The sequence below is a fragment of the Amphibalanus amphitrite genome, unplaced genomic scaffold, assembly GCF_019059575.1.
Source record: "Amphibalanus amphitrite isolate SeventyFive unplaced genomic scaffold, NRLGWU_Aamphi_draft 000384F_arrow, whole genome shotgun sequence".
NCBI classification, from domain to species: Eukaryota; Metazoa; Arthropoda; class Thecostraca; order Balanomorpha; family Balanidae; genus Amphibalanus; species Amphibalanus amphitrite.
In genome coordinates this window covers 25,659-44,862 of record NW_024881878.1, presented here as the reverse complement: position 1 = coordinate 44,862, position 19,204 = coordinate 25,659, and the positions used below count along the sequence as shown (strand labels likewise).

Sequence of the window (19,204 nt, the reverse complement as noted above, 5' to 3'; positions counted from 1 at the left end):
TGCGTGGGGTAGGTTGAGATTAGCGACACTTGCTAGATCTCGGCTATATACGAGTACGATGAAGATGACGATAGCTGTTTCCCCCTACCTTTATCTAAGCGAAACACGAGCGAAAGCAAATAAACGCTGCATTGGTCTACAGAGCCTAGTTGCTGACATTTGAAAATTAAGTATTTTTGGAAATCATATTTCAATAGTCCTTCAATATTCATCAATAATCACTGATATATTTTGATCAAACGTCCGAGCTCCAAAGCAATAAGCATCTTGTGAGACTGCCCCGATAAGGTGTGCTCCTGGTCGCTCGTGCTCATGTCGCCGGAACTGAGAATTTCTGCGGAGCGGTGGCGCTCGAGCGTGCCAAAAATACGCCGATACTACAGCATTGTTGTGCCAAGATCGGGGAGCGCCGGTGCCGGCGGCGGACGCGCGCGCCCGCCAGGAATAGTGGGTGATGAATCCGTCGACATTTACTGGCGCGCTGCGCCGCCATGGCCGCCTGAACACCGCCTTTGTCAGACGGAAACATTCCCAGTCGGGGCGGACGAGCGATCGGCGGCGGCCGGGCGATGGAGAGACGTGAACCGCCTTATCTCTGAGAGACGACCGGGAGAGCTAGAGCGGGAGGGACCACACACCGGCGACTGAGCTGAATGTGTTCATTGGTCGGTGTCTTTAAAAGGCTTACAGCAAAACGCTAACTTTGGTACTTACTCATCACTCAGTATATTGTTTTTCTATTGAGATCTAAATGTATTAAATCACTCAGGCTTGCCTTTGCGTCTCTTTTCACCACTTCTCTCGTCGTCGAATGGGTCACCGATCCTTTCCACTCCTCTGCTCTTCTTCTTGTTCCTCTCCTTCCGCCTTTTCCTCTCACGCTCTCTCCGTGTTCCTGTTCTGGGGTGGTTTGAGGCGTGTTTTCCCAGTCCCTGTGCGATGAATGGCGGTTGGACCGTGTTCCACGCCCAACGAATTATCATACGCAGACCTGATTAAGATTCGTGATTGCCGCCGGGAGTAAGGGACCACTAATTTATAGGTCATAAAGATCGACGCTCGGACCATTCTCACAGGTTTCGACGGGCGCGACACGCACCGTTCCATCGGTAATGGCATGGCCGCGGCGCCGTGTGCGCTATGACCTGCATCGCCCACGGCCGACGCCCAAATCCCCGATCTCTGGCTTTGTTTTCGTGGGCCGGCCGGCGCGCCGGTACGACCCATTGTTTCTCCTCGGGAGCCCGGGCTCGGAGTCAGTCGGCCGGCGGGGACATTCTCTGCCGCGCCGCGGACCAGAGTGTGCCGTCCTCCGGGCAAACACCCCGCGACACGGCCTTGTCCGCACAATGGGAATTAATTGTCCCGCCGGCGTCTCGACTCGGGAGGTCTGTGAGCCGAGAACGGATCCCGGCGCCCACCCAGAGCCACAACAAAATCCTCACGTCCGCGCGCCGGCCGGCTGCCCGAGCAGCCATCAGATATTCAGGTGACTGCAGTCAAGTGGACGCTGGACGGTCGGTGGGCGAACAACACCCTCAAATCAAACGGTGCGCGGCCGGCGGCGGGGCTACTTACGACGGTTGGGCGGGTGGTGGGTCGGACTGGACAAACTCAGTGCCAGAGGGACGGTGGTGTGCAGTTTACACACGGTCCCTTCCTCTCGTCTTACCTTTCCCACTCATCCGAATGTCCTCCTCGCTGTTTCACATTGACACCGCTGCCGGCCGGATATCACGAGAGAAGAGGGCAAGGGAATACTAGTGCGACCGCGAAATGAGTGTGCAGGATAGGTTGCGAAAATATTATTACAGATTGGATTAGGTTTTAATAAGAAATTCTATGAATGGCATATGAATGGCATATGCGTTTGAGCTTGCTTTGTAATGCCTTAGTATTTTAGAAGTGTGCACAGCATAGCCAAAAACTTACAAATGAGAATTTCTTAATTTTATTGGTTTGTTTTAACAATTTTTTCAACATAGCTCACGTAGTGCTTTGTTCATATTTTGGGTTCCATAAAAACTGATTGTCTGGTTAGCGTCATATGCCTCGTTGTAGTCTCCCGATTGGAGCCGTTATTAGCTAGCTTCTTGTGAGTAGCTGAAGTCTCTATATTGCAGCCATTATAAAAATGTGACCCAGTCTAGGCTACAGCTTTCCGTGAGTTACCGTTTATTTCTGGACTCAAATTAAAGCAGTACCCAGTCGCAAACCATCGGTATTTCACTTCACCACATAGTTATGCGGCCAGCATGCATACCTACGTTAGCAAGATTTTACAAAAACTTCTCGGAAAAAAAAAATGGTCAGTACCATTGATCATCGCCATTGCTTCATTCTAACCAATCAACAGCCATCCAATGTTTTCCACTAAGCCATGCAGCCAAGCTCCATGAATCCGCTTCCTATCGTCCAGGCCCGCCAAACTGCAACCGAACACCAACCGCTCAATCTTCCCTCCGCCCGCTCCCAGGGTACTGGGTCCGGGGCGGCTGAGAATCGCCTCCCAAACACGTCCGTCCAACGGGGTACGATTACCCACGGACCTGTTTATTTGTCTTACCGGTCCAATCTGTCACCGGTGTGCGCGCCCTGCCCGGTGGGTGCGGCATTCACAGGCCAGGGCAGCTCGGCGGGACAGGAAGGGATGTGGGACGAGTGCGAGGGACGGGATGGGATGAGGGCGAGGGACGGGACGGGACGCTGGATGGAGGGAATGGGACACATAATACGAGACGGGACGGGATACCGGGTGGAGAGGATGGGACACAGGGTGAAGGGGATGGGCTGTTGGAATGAAGGAATAGGACACGGGACGGAGACGTTGAACGGGACAGGAGACGGGGACGGGAGACTGAGACGGGACACGGGACGGGACACGGGACGGGACACGGGACGACACATGGGACCAGAGCACAACACTCTCAGAGGAGAGAGGCGGGAGCACGGCCGCTGCCCCCTCACCCATCCCATCGCTACCCGCCCAGTATTGAGCGCCGACCACTGACGAATGGTGGCTGCATTCTGTAATTATCCACTTGGGATCCATCACTGGTGGCCATTACGGAAAGCGGCGGCCAGCGGCCTATGGATGATGGATGCATATCAACTCGAACCACGGGATGGACACGGCGCATGGGCAGGCAGCATCGTCTAATCTGGGAGAACAGAACGTCAATATAGGGTGAAATGAATGATGTCAGGAAATACTAGGGGACGACCGAATGATAACGTTTTCTCGCTTTCATTCCAGCTTTACGAAATCGACGAAAATCCGAAGCGGAAGGAGTTTCTGGACGACTTGTTCCGGTTCATGCAGGAGAGAGGTGAGTTAACACAGAAACACCAGCGTCAGATGTGACTGTGCATCGTCAAAGGATACCAGATTTCGTCGGGTGACTCCCTCATTTCTCACACCATGAGGCCCCACCAACAGCAACCTACTGGTCGAGGAGAGACCGTGCCTCAGATTTGGGACTAGTCAAACACAGCGTCACTGTCTCACCAGATGTGTGCTTTGGCCCGCGCCGGAAGGGACGGAATCATTAGTGGTGATACCCTCTCTTAATCACCCACCGTGCCAGAAACGTTAAAGCGTCTCTGACCCTTTACACTATACGACAACTTGATATGTACAACATTTGGAAAATTAAGTAGCTTTATACAAGATGAAAATAAGAATTTTCTTGCAATTGTAGTTCTGCCGGCAAAGTTGGATTATATTCTCGTTCCTGATATTCAAAAAAAAAAAATGTTTGTTGGAACTTGGAAGCAATAGGTCAATAATTATCACTTCCTTGAGAATATTTCAGTCTGAAAGCTTCTCTACGGTAACCAGTAACCACTGTTTATGTAAATGGTTATCCACAAAGTCACGGGGTCAGCTGCCGGCAGTCGGCAGTGATCCATCAGTCGTGCGCTCCCGGACCATGTCCAAGTTGCTGCATCCTTCAGCTGTTCCGACGGGTGTCGAGACGAACCGTATGAAACTGTCACGGCCAGTGGGAAGGGTTGCCACCACACAGAGTTCGCGTCAGCGCGCCTAACAATCTTTTGACGCTAGAGACTAGTGTGTGACCCACTGTAACCCAGCGGCTCGCACAGGTTTTCTACTTTCGTGCCATGCGGAGATGGTAAGACATAGGGTGCGTTCGGAGAGGCAGATTCCCGGGGAATATTCCACGCCGGCATGAAATTTCCGCCGAATGTGCCGTTCGGAGAGCGATTCCCGGGGAAAGTTCCGCGGAACGGACGCGGAAAGCGCGGAATCTAAAAAGCATCTCACGCGTCGTTCCCGTCAAGATGGCGGCGCCCATCGGTATGCTCGAGTGAGTATATTATTGAATATAAATGGATATTTCTTGCGTTTGTTTCCACCCTGATCAGTTTTATTGCAAATCCAACAATTGATAATGCTTACTCAGTTGTTTGATTGTCCTCTGAAGCAATGAAAACGATAATTTGAAGTCTTGTGTTGTGTGTGTTTGGGGGGGGGGGGCGGGGCACAGTACAGATGGAACTTCTTGAAAATAATTGTGAATTTTCTTAGTTGTTCTTTCTTCAAGAGCTTCATTCTTATTACATCTTGCCATAGATGTAGCGTTCCAAATAACCAAATAACCCAAATAACCCAAACAAAATCCCACGAACTCAACTTGGCGCAGTAGCGGCGATCCTTGAAATTGGCGGTATAGAATGTCCCTCTCCGAACGCAACACGGGGAATTTTCACGATGACGGGGAATATTTCGCGCTCTCCGAACGCACCCATAACCAATCGCTGGCTTCACAAAGTCGGTACAATGGCGAGTAGGTCGGCCGCGGGCCGCGTCAGTCGCGCCTCATGTATAATCTCGCGCTTATCGTCGCTCGGGTGTCGGGCGCAATAAACAAACACCGACCGGAAGAGGCAGGGCGCGGGTCGCACCGGGTGGCGAGGGTGTCGGCACCGTCGGAGAGAGGGAGGGAGGGGAGACGACGGTCGTCTGGAGCGACGACCGGCAGCTGGCGGTGGCCGGCCGGCCGACGGGGCGAGGGATCGAGTTCATCCGGTCCGGCCGGTGCCCGGGCTCTGCCCGAGATCGGAGGGGACGCTATGGACTCGATCGGCAGTCACTGGACGCCAGACGTCGGCTCCGACACGGCGGCGCGATGGTGGAGTTCTTTCCCCTCACCCCACCTCATCAGTCGGCCCAGTTCCACTCTGAGCGGACCAGGTGGCCCTTCCCCTCCCCTCTCAGAGCGTCGGAGGCGACGCCGGCCAGCGTCGAAATGTCCAAGTCGACGAAAACAATGTGGGGAGCGCGCCCCCGCATCGAGGCCGACGCAGCTGCCGCTGAGTGGCCTGTCCGAAGTCGGACAACGCGTCGGAGAGGTGGGGTGACGAACGAGTGCCAGAGGGGCCATCGGGTGACACGGAAATTAACGCCCATGTCACCAATGTCAGCAGTACTTAGACTGTTGGACTCTGGCACTCTGAGCTGAGGATAGCGTATCAAAGGATATTATTTCTAGTTATATGGAATCTTACTTTGTATCATAGTATGAAACACGGTCGTCTTATCGTTTTGGACACATTTTGGACGATGACAGATAACGGCTGTCTCCCAACGGCCTACAGTCTTATCAAAACAACTGTGATACTCGATTGAGTAATACGATATACTTCAGGTTTTCAAAAGCAGTCAGCTGAGGACATCAGCTCGAGTCTTCCCAGCTGATCCTTTTGTTTGTGCTTCTTCCAAATCTATTATTTCCGGACACCCACTTGTCCTAATCTTTGTGATTACGTGTCTAGATTGTTTGGTGGAAATCGTATTGTTCATCACATTTCACATGCTACGTTCACAGGTGTATTCTATGCTGCCTCTTCGTATACTGGGTGTCTCGAACTATTGTGTGTGCTATGCTCCATCAGCGATAAACAGTCGAATTTTTTCCACATGACCCGACCCGCTTTTAAAGTAACAAGGATGCTTTTATAACAAAATAATTTGATATATTGACAGGACAGAAGTTCACGCACCCTCTAGGGTCGATAGCACATCCCTTTGCACTCTCTCTCTCTCTCTTCTCTCTCTCTCTCTCTCTCTCTCTCTCTCTCTCTCTCTCTCTTTCTCTTCCCTCTCATGATGACGTCACGCTCTCGGTACCGCTCCCGGTGGTCGCCTTTGTCTCTGTCTCTGACGACCATCAGAGTTATCCGTCTTCGAACGGCCCTCCTGTGACGAACGGGTCACGGCAGGGCTCGATAAGTGACGAGCTCCATAAAACCATAGTGCGCCCTGCCCGCGCGCGTTCGGGGAGCAGACAACACAAAAACATGTCGTTTGACTTTGTCCACCCCGCGCTGATGAACAAAAGCGGAGTCGTGTGGCAGAGAAGTAGGATTTTATAGGCCAGTCTACGCTTTACGGAGACTGAAACAGTCTAGCCTAATTGATGAATTAGTGGAAAGCTGCCAGTAAAATTGACTGAGATTTTCGTCCCACGACTTAAAGTAAAGGGTCATCCTTAACCAAAGCTATGCTATGGCCTCATTGTCAGCCTCCTTTTGTTAGGCATGCCTTTTGAGTGAAACGCAAAACTAATTCGTGCGAAGGTGATGTCAGGGACACTGTTAATGTCGTATGAGCCGCAAAATCATTTGAGCATTACGATGTGGTATCTTTTAACTGCAACAGCTTCGCAAATTTTCTTCACCGTCACCCTATCCGCTCTTATTGACGTCCTCATAATATTTAGAGGAACTGTTTCCTACCCCAGTGCAATACCACAGCACTTACAGAGTAATATCGGGGTAGGGCAGAGCGATACCGTGCTTAAACCAGAGGTAATTTCAGCTCTTAGATGATGCACATACCGCGAACGGTAACACTACACCGACCTAGTACTAAAAGCGCTCTGAGTTTACAGCCAATCGGCCGATGTGCCGTTCGGATTCCGAGTGGTAATTCTAATTTAGTGCATAGTTTATAGCGCAGGGGAGCGTAAAACTGGCCAAATGTGAGCTCCACTGACCAGGAACAATGTGTTTTTGTTCAGATCGTGTATCAAAGTGCTCGTATTCCGTGTTCATATGCAAAGAACAAGGCCATATAATTCTCACTTTTAGGAAGTGCAAAGGGGTTCAGTGTAAGGTAAGCTTTACGTCGCGAAATAACTCGTTATATAACTCGAAAATTGCTTCGTATGGGCTATGAAGAAGTCATCAAATGTTCGTGCCTGAATAAAACGCTCTGCATTTAGTGACCCGTAACAGACATGCACGCTTCCTAGACATAAACAGGGCACACGTTTACATTTTCGCGGATATCCATTGCAGGCTCAGTTGATAACGCGGTGGCGTTTTTCCACTTGCAAGTGATAACTGTGCACATGTTCACAGCTTCACAACATTTCCATGTCTGGCGCACACTACCGTAGTTCCTAGGCCTCTGTCATTTCATTTCCACCGGATGTCTCTATTAGTGGTGTGTTATATGGTTCAGCCACGGCCGAATTCTCGTGGGAGGCATGTCTGGAGTACCTAGAACGGGCCCCTCGACCAAATGGACCCGTTTGTTCTGCAGGTGCGCGTATGGATGGCACCCAACAGGAAACAGTAACAGGCACGATCTAACACATGACTGGTGCCAACGCAGCGCTACAAACAGTTACAATGGCAACATTTATTACGTGGCAACGACGTCTTCACGCCAGTTTGGTTAGCCACGTCGAGCAGCGCTTTACTTACGTCATTTGCCTGTAATGTTGAACTATAGTTAGACACGGCGTTAGGGTGGAAGTCAGTAATGAGCTATAACAGTAAGCTCTGCTGCCCCGAGTGCTAAGCATCCGGATGTGTTATGCTCCAATGCTATCTCACTTGCACCGGTACTAATTGTTTCGCACGTCACTCGTTCTCTACTTTGACTCCCCCATCCACTCTGTATTTAGTGACCTGTAACACACATGCAAGCCTCCTGGACCTGTACATACCTTACCCATCGTTCTGCTATGTCCCTGCCACTTGCTGTCCCACTTTCCTTTGGAGCTCTGCCACGTCCTGTTGCACTGTGAGCTGGGGCTGATGTGAACCTGGCTTGTGTCACCCCCAGCGCACCCAATCAACCCCTGAGAGGAGCCATGATTGCCACATAAACCTCCGGGCCGGTTATAAAGTGACCCACCTGCGCGCTTTAATGCCGTCACTACTGTTCAGCGCTGCTCTGCGGGCGAGTGAATCGATACTTTTTGTCGCTCTTGTCCAGGACCTCAGCTCGGGTCATCGCGTCGAGAAAGTTCACCTCTCGTATACCTCCCAAGGAACATCACCAAACCGTGGTTTGCGATCTACACCTCCTCACCACCCAGAGTTGGACCTCATACCGAGTCCCCGCCGGCCGCACCCAATCAACGATGTCTATTTTTGGCGATAAATTAGCACGGAAGGAGCGTCGGCGGCGGCTGGCTCCCTGGTGGGCGGATCGGTGGTGGAATATCAAACACCCTCAGAGCGGGCGGGCTGACCGGGCGGCCGTCTGCCACCCCGGACAGTGGACATTTGTCTGAGGAGCCGCGCAGCTGGAGAGCCGGGCGCCCAACTCAGCTGCCGAACGGTGTTATTGATACAGTCGTTATATGACACTGAAGACAGGGTTATGGAGCTGCATTTGCATTTACAGATGTCGCTTAACTAATCCCTTTAGGACGCTATATTTGTTATGTTTTTCAGCTGAGTTAAATGCAGATGAGTGATTTATGCGTCAGCGTTGGAGCTCGGTGGCGCACGCTCCACATGATTCCAGGGAAGCTGCGAATTCCCTGCGCCTTTCATCCGTAAAAACTGCGACTTTTTGCTGTCGCGGAGACGAAGTACCCGCTCCCCTCAAAGGACGGCGGTGCCGCCGTCCGGGGGCGACCAGTATCGATCGTGTTGGGCCTGTTTGGAAACACCTATAAAATTCGCAAAAACACGCATCGCATCCGTGCTTGGCGACGCGCAAAAACAGCCGCCAAAAAAAGCTCGTAACGACGGCTGCCGTCGCCAAGATGCGGCGATGGGTGGGGATGGTTGAGCGCTAAGTCTTATGCGCGGAGGATTTACTCCCCGTTGAAGCAATTGGGCTCGGCCAACTGAAGTGCTTCGTTGAATGCTGGAGAGTGGAGAATGACGTAACGTAACGGTTTTCTTCTTTTCGCAGGAACCCCGATCAACCGCCTACCGATCATGGCTAAGCAAGTCCTCGATATGTATGAACTATACAACCTCGTAGTGGCACAAGGAGGGCTCGTTCAAGTCATCAACAAGAAACTGTGGCAGGAGATCATCAAAGGCCTGAAGTTGCCCTCCTCCATCACATCAGCTGCATTCACTCTCCGCACACAGTAAGTCGACATTTGCTCAGGGTTCCTTCATATATTATTTGACATGTTGGTGATCCTGTCGGATTGTTTAGTCTGCTATTTCTTATTATATTTTATCCGCCGTCTCGCTCCCGAGGAAAAGGCTGGCGCGTGTTCAGGGATTGTATTCGTCAGGCATGAGGCAACACAATGGTCAGCCACAAAGCCAGCCTTTGTGAGGTGACCCGCCCAGAAGATACAACACTATGCCTTGGCGAATACCTTCCGAAAATGACGGACCAAACAGGAATCCATTTTCAGCAAATGACAGATAACTCTGAAATCGCTGAAACGTATGCAGACGAGCGTACCCGCATGGGACTGCATACCATATACAGATACAGTCTTCATAAAACATGGCATAACGTACATTTACAGCATCGCGCTATACATACATTATTACGAGCGAGCGAGCGCAGCGAGCGAAGTGAGTCTTTTCAATATAACGGAAAAATCTCAGTATGAGCGGCCCGGCCCGGCCCGGCCCGGCCTGTAACGCTTTTGAGAGGCTTATATCTCAGCAACCACTGGACCGATTGGCCTGCGGTCTTTTTTGTTGGGTAGCCCCATCCCTTCTACCCCGTAATTGACTACTTTTGATACATCTCAGTGACCGTCACGGCACGTGCCACGTGAAAAGTCAAGGGTGTTCAAGCTGTTTTGCAAAAGTAGTGATTTTGAGAGGCTCATATCTCAGCAGCCGCTTGGGCGATTGACTTGCGGTAATTTTTGTAGGGTAGCAGCATCCCTTCTACCCAAAATAGGATACTCTCGATGCATGTGGTTCACCCCCAGTGCACGTGCAAAATACAACAATAAGAGGTGCCAAATTTGTTCCCATTTCAGTAACTCGGTAATTACTGGGTCGATTTCGCTGAAACTTGGCATACAGGTAGGCACCCACCAGGCAATGCATTCCCATGTGTTGCGGTTAGGGTGCTACTGCACGTGCGCACGTGCAGGAGGCGTTTCCAGATCTCGAGAACGGCTGGGCCGATTGCGCTCAAAGTTGGTACACGGTTGGGGACCAGTTAGTAGGTTGCTGTGCAAAAGTCATTTTGGACCCCGTTTGCACGTGCGCACGTGCAGAATGCCGCTTCCAGATCTCAGGAACGGCTGGGCCGATTGTGTTCAAATTTGGCACACCGCTAGCGACCGGTTAGAAGGGTGCTTTGCGCAAGCCCGTTGGAAGTACTCTCTCGCCCTTCCGCACGTGCAGGGCTCACTATCTCGCTCGCTCGTTCTTCGCCCAAAAGGCGTTTTACTGGTATACAGTATACACAGGTGGCAGTCGGGGTGGGGGTGGGATGCTGGTCGCGACCGCTCGGCGCGCCGTCCAGTGAGCGAAAGAGCCTCCGGCCTCGTCCCGGCCGCCGCGGTCGCGCGCCTGACGTCACGAGGTCAATCCTCGGAGCTAGAGCGTCCGATAAATGAGTGTTCGGGTACGGTGCCTGCCCGTCCCGAAAACTAGCATTTACGAGTCTTTTTTACGAGAGGGGTTCGTACGAGCGTTTGTTACCTACAATGGATGACTAGGCTTAGGAGTTATATGACAAAACAACAAAGTTCGATTAAATGTCAGATTCTATCAAATCGTTATTACTAGATATTTCTCGTCAGTGCCACTTAACTCAACATTAGAGGCGTCTACTAATATGTGGATGTCTAGCTGCATGCTATACGCCAGTCCATTTCATACTTGCATGATCAAACGGAATCAGTTGCGTTCTCTACTCGCTGTGATAGATCAGGGAAGACCCTGCACTATTTTATTGTCGTGACGACATATTTAACCTGGATTCCACTGAGCAAATCGGCCTCTAAACGACGTCTAATTAAAGAGGTTGAAGCACGCGCTGCATGAAGGTGCCCCGACCTGGTTGAGGTATACCGTGCGTTCTACTCCCAGCAATCGGCCATCAATATTCACAGCGTGATTAATTCGGGCAATTATCACATTATTTGGCAAGATGGAATAAAGATCGGGTACTTAGTCTGAAATATGGTGGTTGTTAATGGCGCCAGATTACGCAACACGTGGCCATAATATCCTCCAAGCACAACGGTTACTCGATATAACCCGGTGCCCAGCCTATTAGCAGGCGGGTCAACGAGGTGAGCGCTCTATCTCAATCTGGTGAGATCATCATTAGTTTAGTCAATCACGACTTCATGGGGGATGACGTCAATGGTGGGCCTTCGACTCGTCTCGTGTGCTATGTGACGATGAACAGTGCTATTGAATGAAAAATGGACTGCTAAAGGACAATATCGGAACAGTTATTTGATAGTCGCGCGTGCATGATGCAGCCTTACAATGACACATGTGCTGCTTTATTAAAAACGGAAAATACCAATAAATGGGTAGCACTAAAAAAAGGAAGAGACTAGGAGCACTCAAAGTTGAAAAATTGCACGTCAACTACAATTTCAAATCAAACTTCGCAGTCATGCATTTTGTGCAATGATACTCTTTCGACTTAAGCACAAAACAAACAAAATAAACAAAATATTAAAGCGAGATTGCCTACACAAAACTATTTCTTTTCAAAGCAAATTGTGTTTTTAGTAAGGGTAACGTAACCATGTAACCATGTCGTAGAAAAGCGTGGAGAAGAAATGATAATTTATCTTTAAGATCAACGATAGCCTCATAATTATGATAAAAGTATACTTCATGCAAATTTAATTGCATCCGCTATTTTCTCTTCTCTTCTCGAAGAAAATCTGCATAGCGCCTTCCATGTGCTGTTGTGGTTGACGCTGGCATATTCGATTGTCATTCGGCCGTCGGTCATCCCTGAGGCGCCGGTGGCGCCCACCTTCCTCAATCCGCCCTCACCGGCGGCCTCCACTGCTCGCTCAGTCCGTCTGCCCGTGTCATTATCGAACTCGGACAAAAAGCGGCGCACGCTGCGCCGTGATCGTCTCACCTCTCCAATATGGCGGCCGGCAGCTTCCATCGCAGCCGCCACTCGCCGCCATTAAAAGATGCATCGGGGATAAAGGCCGGCACAGCCTGCAATTAGATAAATATTAACATTCTAATTTCTCCTAATGACAGGGTGGACGTGGATTGGCCGCAATGTTCTGTGGCCTTATGGTCGGAGATTCTGCGGAACGGTTATCTGCGCCCGACCGGACGCCTGATTACAGAGAGCATCATTGAATGTAAATGAACGGCTTATCGAGATAGAGAAAAGCACGCTCTCGGCGGCTCGCGTGCTCGCTGATCAGATCTGGCACGCCGGTACCTGATATCGTTCACTGAGCGAGAGAGAATGGCCTGTTGCCCTTTCCTATAGGTAGGTATGGCATTGGAGGGGAGTAGCTATTGAACCAGACATATATAACACGATTGATGTGTGATGGATATTGAATATGGCAATGCCAACATAGAGACGGCGAGCGGACGAGGCTCTTGATACGGACTATTAAAACGGTACACGAAATCAGTTGTGAATGCGTCACAATATGATCTACACTAGCACTGTTACTCATTGATCTGTTGATTATTTGCAGCTTTTCAGTGAAATTTGATCAGCGCCCGATGCCGCATTCAAATTAGACCCTGCAGCATTGAATTTTCTCTCGGAAGCTCAACTCCCACAAAACTACATAATTTCCCAGGATCCAGCAACCCTAGATACCGTTTAGCGCACGCCATGCCTCTGGGACCCGAGGACCCGCACCCATGGGGGCCCGCCGGCCGCCGGTCGCGGCTGCACAGTCCGACAAACAATAGTGGTCCGGGTGCCATTGGCGCCGCACGGCGCGGCTCGCTGGCCTTGGGCGCCGCTTCTCGGATTTCATATCAATAAAACGCGGCCGGCACCGACACCGCGATGATGCGCGTCACGCCAGCCAAGCAGGCGCAGCTGCAGGGGCCGCTGGCTGAGCCAGCTCGGTGCTTAGAAAGCTCAGAGCTGGATCCAGCTTAGCAGGCGCGGCTGCGGGGGCCGCGGGCTGAGCCAGCTCGGGGCTCGGCCAGCTTTGAGCTCTGTATGCTCGGAGCTCGATAAGCTTGGAGCTAGATTAGCTCGGGGCTCGGCAGCTTGACGTTGCGTCGGCGGGCTCCAAGTCAGACGGAGTATTGCCGGTCTTGCGTGCCAAGATGCAGGAAGACGACAAAATTACAATCAATACCTTGTGACTCAGGTTGCAGTATGTTTTATCAATGGCGGCTACTAAATCCAAAACAGCGGATGCTCCCGATGTGCTAACAAAATCCTGGGGTAGACGTTATTAGCTTATTTGCATGCCACATTTCCTGGACCTTGTTTTGCTTGATTAAAGTTGCAAAAAGACGGATACGGGAAGACGTAGATGCAGTGAACTCTCCATTTAGTCGGCAAGAGAGCATTCCTAGCTTGGTAATGAAAAGAAATGGCAAATGAGATAGCCTTGGTAACATTAGAATGCAAGGGCTGGAATAGCGCCGGTTTTTATAGCTCATATCGTCTGGATCAGACAGATCCTTTGCGAATGGGCTCTGAACATGAACACACATACGTCAGCGAACAATCCCAGCAAGGTCACTGGTCAGATAGCTCATCCAGGATGTTCTATCTCTGTTCGAACTACGAAACCAACAACCAGAAATTAGCATAGTCAAAATCTTTGTGAACAAACGGACACAACCTGGTTGCCACAAAACGCTAATGCATACATGGGAGCAGACCCCTGTGGCCGCTGAGTGCCTCACTTCCGTGCCCACTGACTTGGCTGGCTGTGTTTCGCATTAACTGTACCACTTACTGTTCGCTCTGTTTCCAGGTACATGAAGTACCTGTACCCGTACGAGTGCCACAAGCAGGGCCTGAGCAGCCCCTCGGAGCTTCAGACGGCCATCGACGGCAACAAGCGAGAGGGCCGACGTAGTACATACAGCAACAGTCCCTACGCCGAGCTCATGCAGCGGTCGCCCATGGTCGGCGGGTAAGTACCTAAATTAGCACGATATAATGCATTTTGTGCGTTTAAAAAGTGAAACGTGGGCGCTCCAACATTTTAAGATAAAATGTAATGAACTGGAGTGCATACATACTGTTTTAGACGGATTAGTGGAAGGCTTAGAGTAATTGCGTTGTGTGTGGATACTTCGAAAGAGGGTGCTGATGAAGTAAGCACCCTGATGGGTGCTTACTTACTTCTCAGAATACCACAGGCGGTTCTACTGTCAGAACGACGCATGGTGCTGTTTCTGAAAGTTCACGCGTCTCCATTTCAGTCCGATGGCTCCGTCGTTCGGCCTCGGTAACGGGATGCCGATGCCGACATCGCTGCACCAGCAGGGTCTGTCTCCGCTGTCACTGGTCACCAGTCGGCCGGCCGCTCCCGGATCCAACGGACCCGCCGGACACCCCATGCCGCCCAGTGAGTATCCGGGATCCAAAGGGCCCGCAGAACACCCCATGCCGCCCCGTTTGGTATTAATGGACCTACCGGATCCATTTCTGGATCCATGTCCGAATCCAACGGACCCGACGGACACCTCATGTCACTGTACGATCAGTCATCAATGGTTCCCACTGCCCAGTAGCCGTGGACGTAATAATACACCCCTGTGTGGCGTTCTAGACCACCCACCCTGCGGGGTCACCCGCCAGGGGCGTCTCTTCCCACAATGTCCGAGCGGTCAATCGTCCGACATCGTTGTGTATGTAAATGCTAACCAAAACGCCTCCGCACACACAAAAATGCCTCTGATCCCGAAACCTGTGGGCGATTTGCGACTATATAACCGCGTTAAATAGCCTACATCCGTGGAGTTGGAGTGCTGGCATGCGCCCGCTTTTTTCGTAATCGATCTGGTTTCCATCAAACGTCTGCGTGTAATTATGGCGTCAATAGTCTGGGTGAGTGAAGGAGACACGGGCCGGCCACCGCTGGCCCCCGGCCACCGAAAAACAAAGGCTGTGGCTTGTTTGCGCCTGGCCTGCGGTCGCCGGGGCAGGCCCGTTTAAAACATCGTTACCACAGTGGTTGACCGGGACGCGGGAGATCCACACAGCCTTGGGGCGATATCGAACGTAAATGGGTCGAAGATGGATTTGGAATTTGGATGGTTATTGGTTATGCTTATTAGGCTACCGTGACATGTTAACGGTTCCGTGACATGTAAACGGTTCTTATAATGTGTTTTGATAGTGAAGCATTTAAGAAAATGGGGTGCTTCATGTTGGTAAAACTTTATTTCGACTTGCTCACTAAAGACGCTCAAATTTATCATGTCATCCGTGGAACTGCTTACGCAGCTTCTGGAGTTTTTTTTTTATAAAAGTCAGAAGCCATCCTTTGAAATTTTAACGCATCAATCTATTGTAATTTTTGCTTCCGATGGGTCGATGATACCTTTCGGCCTTATAAGGCCTTATGAGGCCTTCAAAGTGTGATTACACTTGCGTGAATTGTAATATATTATGTTAAATTACGAGCAAATTGGTTTCCCGGGACTGCATTACCCCGCACCACTGGTATTCCGAGTCCGTCTGCCGCACCTGCGTGAGGGCTCGTCGTTCCGTGACATCGGCTCATATCGGATGACGTCTGGTCGCGCTGGGTGACATCGTTCTCGCCGTGCTGCGCTCTCGTCCGTCTCGCCTGTGCTCCGGGGGTGGTGTCTGCCCTGCGGTCGGCCCGTCGGATTACAGCGAGCTTCCTCCGCCGATTAGCGGATCGTAAACCTCCGATGGATTGTCGCTCTGTGACATTGTGCAACGGCCCGGCGGCGACGAGGCGCTCTCTTTGTCACCGCCTCTATCACCACTGCTGGTGGGCCGCCGCTGCTGAGCTCTTCACGACCAAACCGCACAATTGTGTGCTGATGTGAATTACGGCCGAGTGCAGCGGATGGTGGGGCCTTGTGCAATTGGGGAATCGGTTACGGCCGGCATAGCGGAGCAGTTCGGTGAAGGAACCGCTGCGGCTGCGTAAAATCCCTGCTAGAAAATATATTTGTATTATTTTTATTATTTTAACGTTATTATAATATTATAATATTATATCATTTATATTATTTCCATTATTTTAAAGAGCGGAAGGGACTTGAACTCTGCTCTTCAACGGTTTTTCTGCATTCCTAAGTAATGTACTTTGGAAACTAAGTTAATTTGGTACAGCCGACTTACCGATTCTAGTCTGGAATATCAACATATTTTGAAAGAACGCTCTATCGTTCCCAAAAATATAGCTTGTTTTATGCTATTTCGCGGATAAAAAAAAAACTGTTGACTTCTATGGACGCGTACCCCTCATAGGCGGTGGAACGGGGAGCGCACCGGGGCACCCCTTGATTTTGCCATTTTAACATTAGCCCTATGGGCGTTGCATGGAAAGAATGGGACCAAAAGTCGGCAGTGCCCCCCCCCCCCCTCCTAAAAGGTGTTCCGCCGCTACTGGTCCCCCCTGTATGTATGTACGGCAAAGGCAAGCTCTTTTGCCCACCCGCTGACATTCGCTCCCCGTGTCTGTCGGGCAGGCTCTCCGTTCCTCCCAGGGATGGTGCCGCCCGGTCTGCCGACTCCTAACGACACGCTGATGACTCTCTGGAACCTGTACAACAGCCGACAGGCGGCCGCCGCCGCCTCCCCGCCGCCCGCCCGCCGCCACGAGCCGCCGCCGGCCGCCCCCGCCCCCGCCCCCGCCCCGGCCGTCCAGAGCGAAGCGCTCAACCTGGGCGTGCATAGAGATCTGACCAGGTAAAGAGGGGTTTGTAATTGAGCTTCTTTGCTCGGCTGGGTCTGGACACAGGGCGGAGGCTGGGATGTTTGATTGAGACCGAGAGACTTTTTTAACGTTTATGTCACTGCTTTTGTCCGTTTGTGACACGAACATAGCCGGATCATTGCAAAAATATCGTCATTAGATAAGGAACTTATTGAATTGGCTACGTTTGCCGAGCTTGAATATTTTTCCGCATATATGATGGCGAAGAATCTGAAAGCGTGTGTGTTAGGTGTTCTGTCTTTAATAAACGCGTCTTTTCCTGTGGATTCCATTATTTAGTAAGCACTATTCAGTCCATCATCTGACTTCTCCGCTCCCTCCGATCGTTGCCCCTCAGGTCAGAGAAGGAGCGTGACCAGCGCAGAGGTCACGAGAACGGCGGCGGGCGCGAGCGTAAGAGGCCCACCAAGAGGGAACGTCAGGAACTGGCGGCTGCTCAGAGGCTGAAGAAGGCCCGGGAGGAGTCTGAGGACATCAAGGCCGACTCACTCCCCCACACCAAAACCACCATCACACAGAACGGTCAGTGAGACACGGAAGGAGTTGTGTTGAGGATGGATTCGCCCGCAACTTTTGCTATTATGGTTAGCCGCTCGGCTTGGTCACATATCGATTCGCATTTCGTAGTTGCTGCTGTGAAAATCCCAGGCGTGAGTTACCATGCATTAATATTTTCTTTCTGTTTACAGGTGACAGCAGCATGGTTCTGAGTATGGAGATGAACGGGGTAGTCTACCAAGGTGTCCTGTTCGCGCAGCCAAAGACGGCTCGAGTATAAACGGTGGATAGTGCTGTCACCTTGAGCTTGATAACCAACTACTAGTTGACTGTGTGACCGCGTGCAGCGCTGGCGTCGCAGTGAGGGTTTGGCCGTCGCGACAGGGACGAGACGATAACCCGGATCTCACCGGACAATCTATGGACGGTTTGTGTGTGTGGGTGAGTGTAACCCGGCGAGGAATGTGATGTGTTTGCCGTTGTTATTAACCGGAGACGGGCGGTGCGTCGGAGCACCCGGCCGACAGTCAGTGGTATGTTTGTCTGTTGGGGAGCCGATTGCGCTCCTGTTCCTGTTCGCTGTTATTCGGCGTTTGGGCATCATTCAGTGTGCAATGGACGCTCGAGCGTGGGCGCTCGTACGCTGGCCGTGCTGTTGACGGTCTGTTACTTTCCTAACTATCACAGCTCAGGGAGTGTTACATTACCAGATTCGGGAGCGGCACTAAGGTCGACAAGTGAGCCGAAGTCGCCAAATGTATGTGGGTGTCTTGTTAGGCGGAAAAATCGTGGTGTACACCCACGTACCAGAGCAGCGCACTGGAAACTAGACACTTTGGAGTTAGTTTCTTTGCGAGCTTGTACAAAGTTTTACCTCATGTAGTCCTGAGTCGCTCTCAGTGAGGTTATATTAGCGGGTTTAAGCAGCATTTAAGGCCAAGTTTGAAGTGTGTACCTTTTCTGCGGCTAGGCCTATCCTCCTTCGTTACGATGTATTTCGTTTTTAGACCGTATGTGTCAGAATTTGCACTAGTTAGAACAGATGTTGCTTTGAAAAATTGTCACCCGCGCCCGAAGGAGCGCCGATTCTGTCTAAATAAATGCACGTTGCGACTTTGAATGGTGTTTTATCAAATGTCGGGCACATGAAGATATTCTATCGGGAAATCAGCTCTAATCAAACGAAGCAGCTCGTTTATACGCTGAAGCTGTGAGACGGCGAATGTCCAAAAGCAAGCAAAATGCAGCTCCAAAAGTGTCAGATTAGTCTCCGGACACCGAAATGGTGCCGCCGCGTTGTAAAGCTTTATAAAACCAACTGATACTGATGCAAGGTATGATATTCTACCGCGATGAAATCGTTCAAATTTTGTCTTGCATACCTATTATTTTTCGTAACGACAGAAAGCAGCTGAATGCTGAAACACCGTTTTCTAGCTGGTTTTATTTATGATATATTACTGATACGAATATCTTATGGGAGTTAATAGCGACGCTTTGTTAACGTTCACACAGGTAACGGTACGATACAGTTCGCCGCTCTTCTCCACTATAGGTACTACATCCGCCGACGATCCGTTAAAGACATT

General features: G+C 50.9%; 1 protein-coding gene across 1 annotated transcript in view; it reads left to right on the top strand.

The window, feature by feature from the left end:
- Positions 1 to 18,735, top strand: part of LOC122390154 (AT-rich interactive domain-containing protein 3C-like) — a 29,911-nt gene extending 11,176 nt beyond the window's left edge. The window contains exons 5-11 of the mRNA XM_043382836.1: positions 3,257 to 3,329; positions 9,188 to 9,371; positions 14,166 to 14,327; positions 14,620 to 14,765; positions 16,870 to 17,089; positions 17,455 to 17,639; positions 17,807 to 18,735. Coding sequence (XP_043238771.1) covers positions 3,257 to 3,329; positions 9,188 to 9,371; positions 14,166 to 14,327; positions 14,620 to 14,765; positions 16,870 to 17,089; positions 17,455 to 17,639; positions 17,807 to 17,895 — 1,059 coding nt within the window. The 3' untranslated portion in view covers positions 17,896 to 18,735. The remainder of the gene's footprint in view (positions 1 to 3,256; positions 3,330 to 9,187; positions 9,372 to 14,165; positions 14,328 to 14,619; positions 14,766 to 16,869; positions 17,090 to 17,454; positions 17,640 to 17,806) is intronic.
- Positions 18,736 to 19,204: the final 469 nt, after the last annotated feature.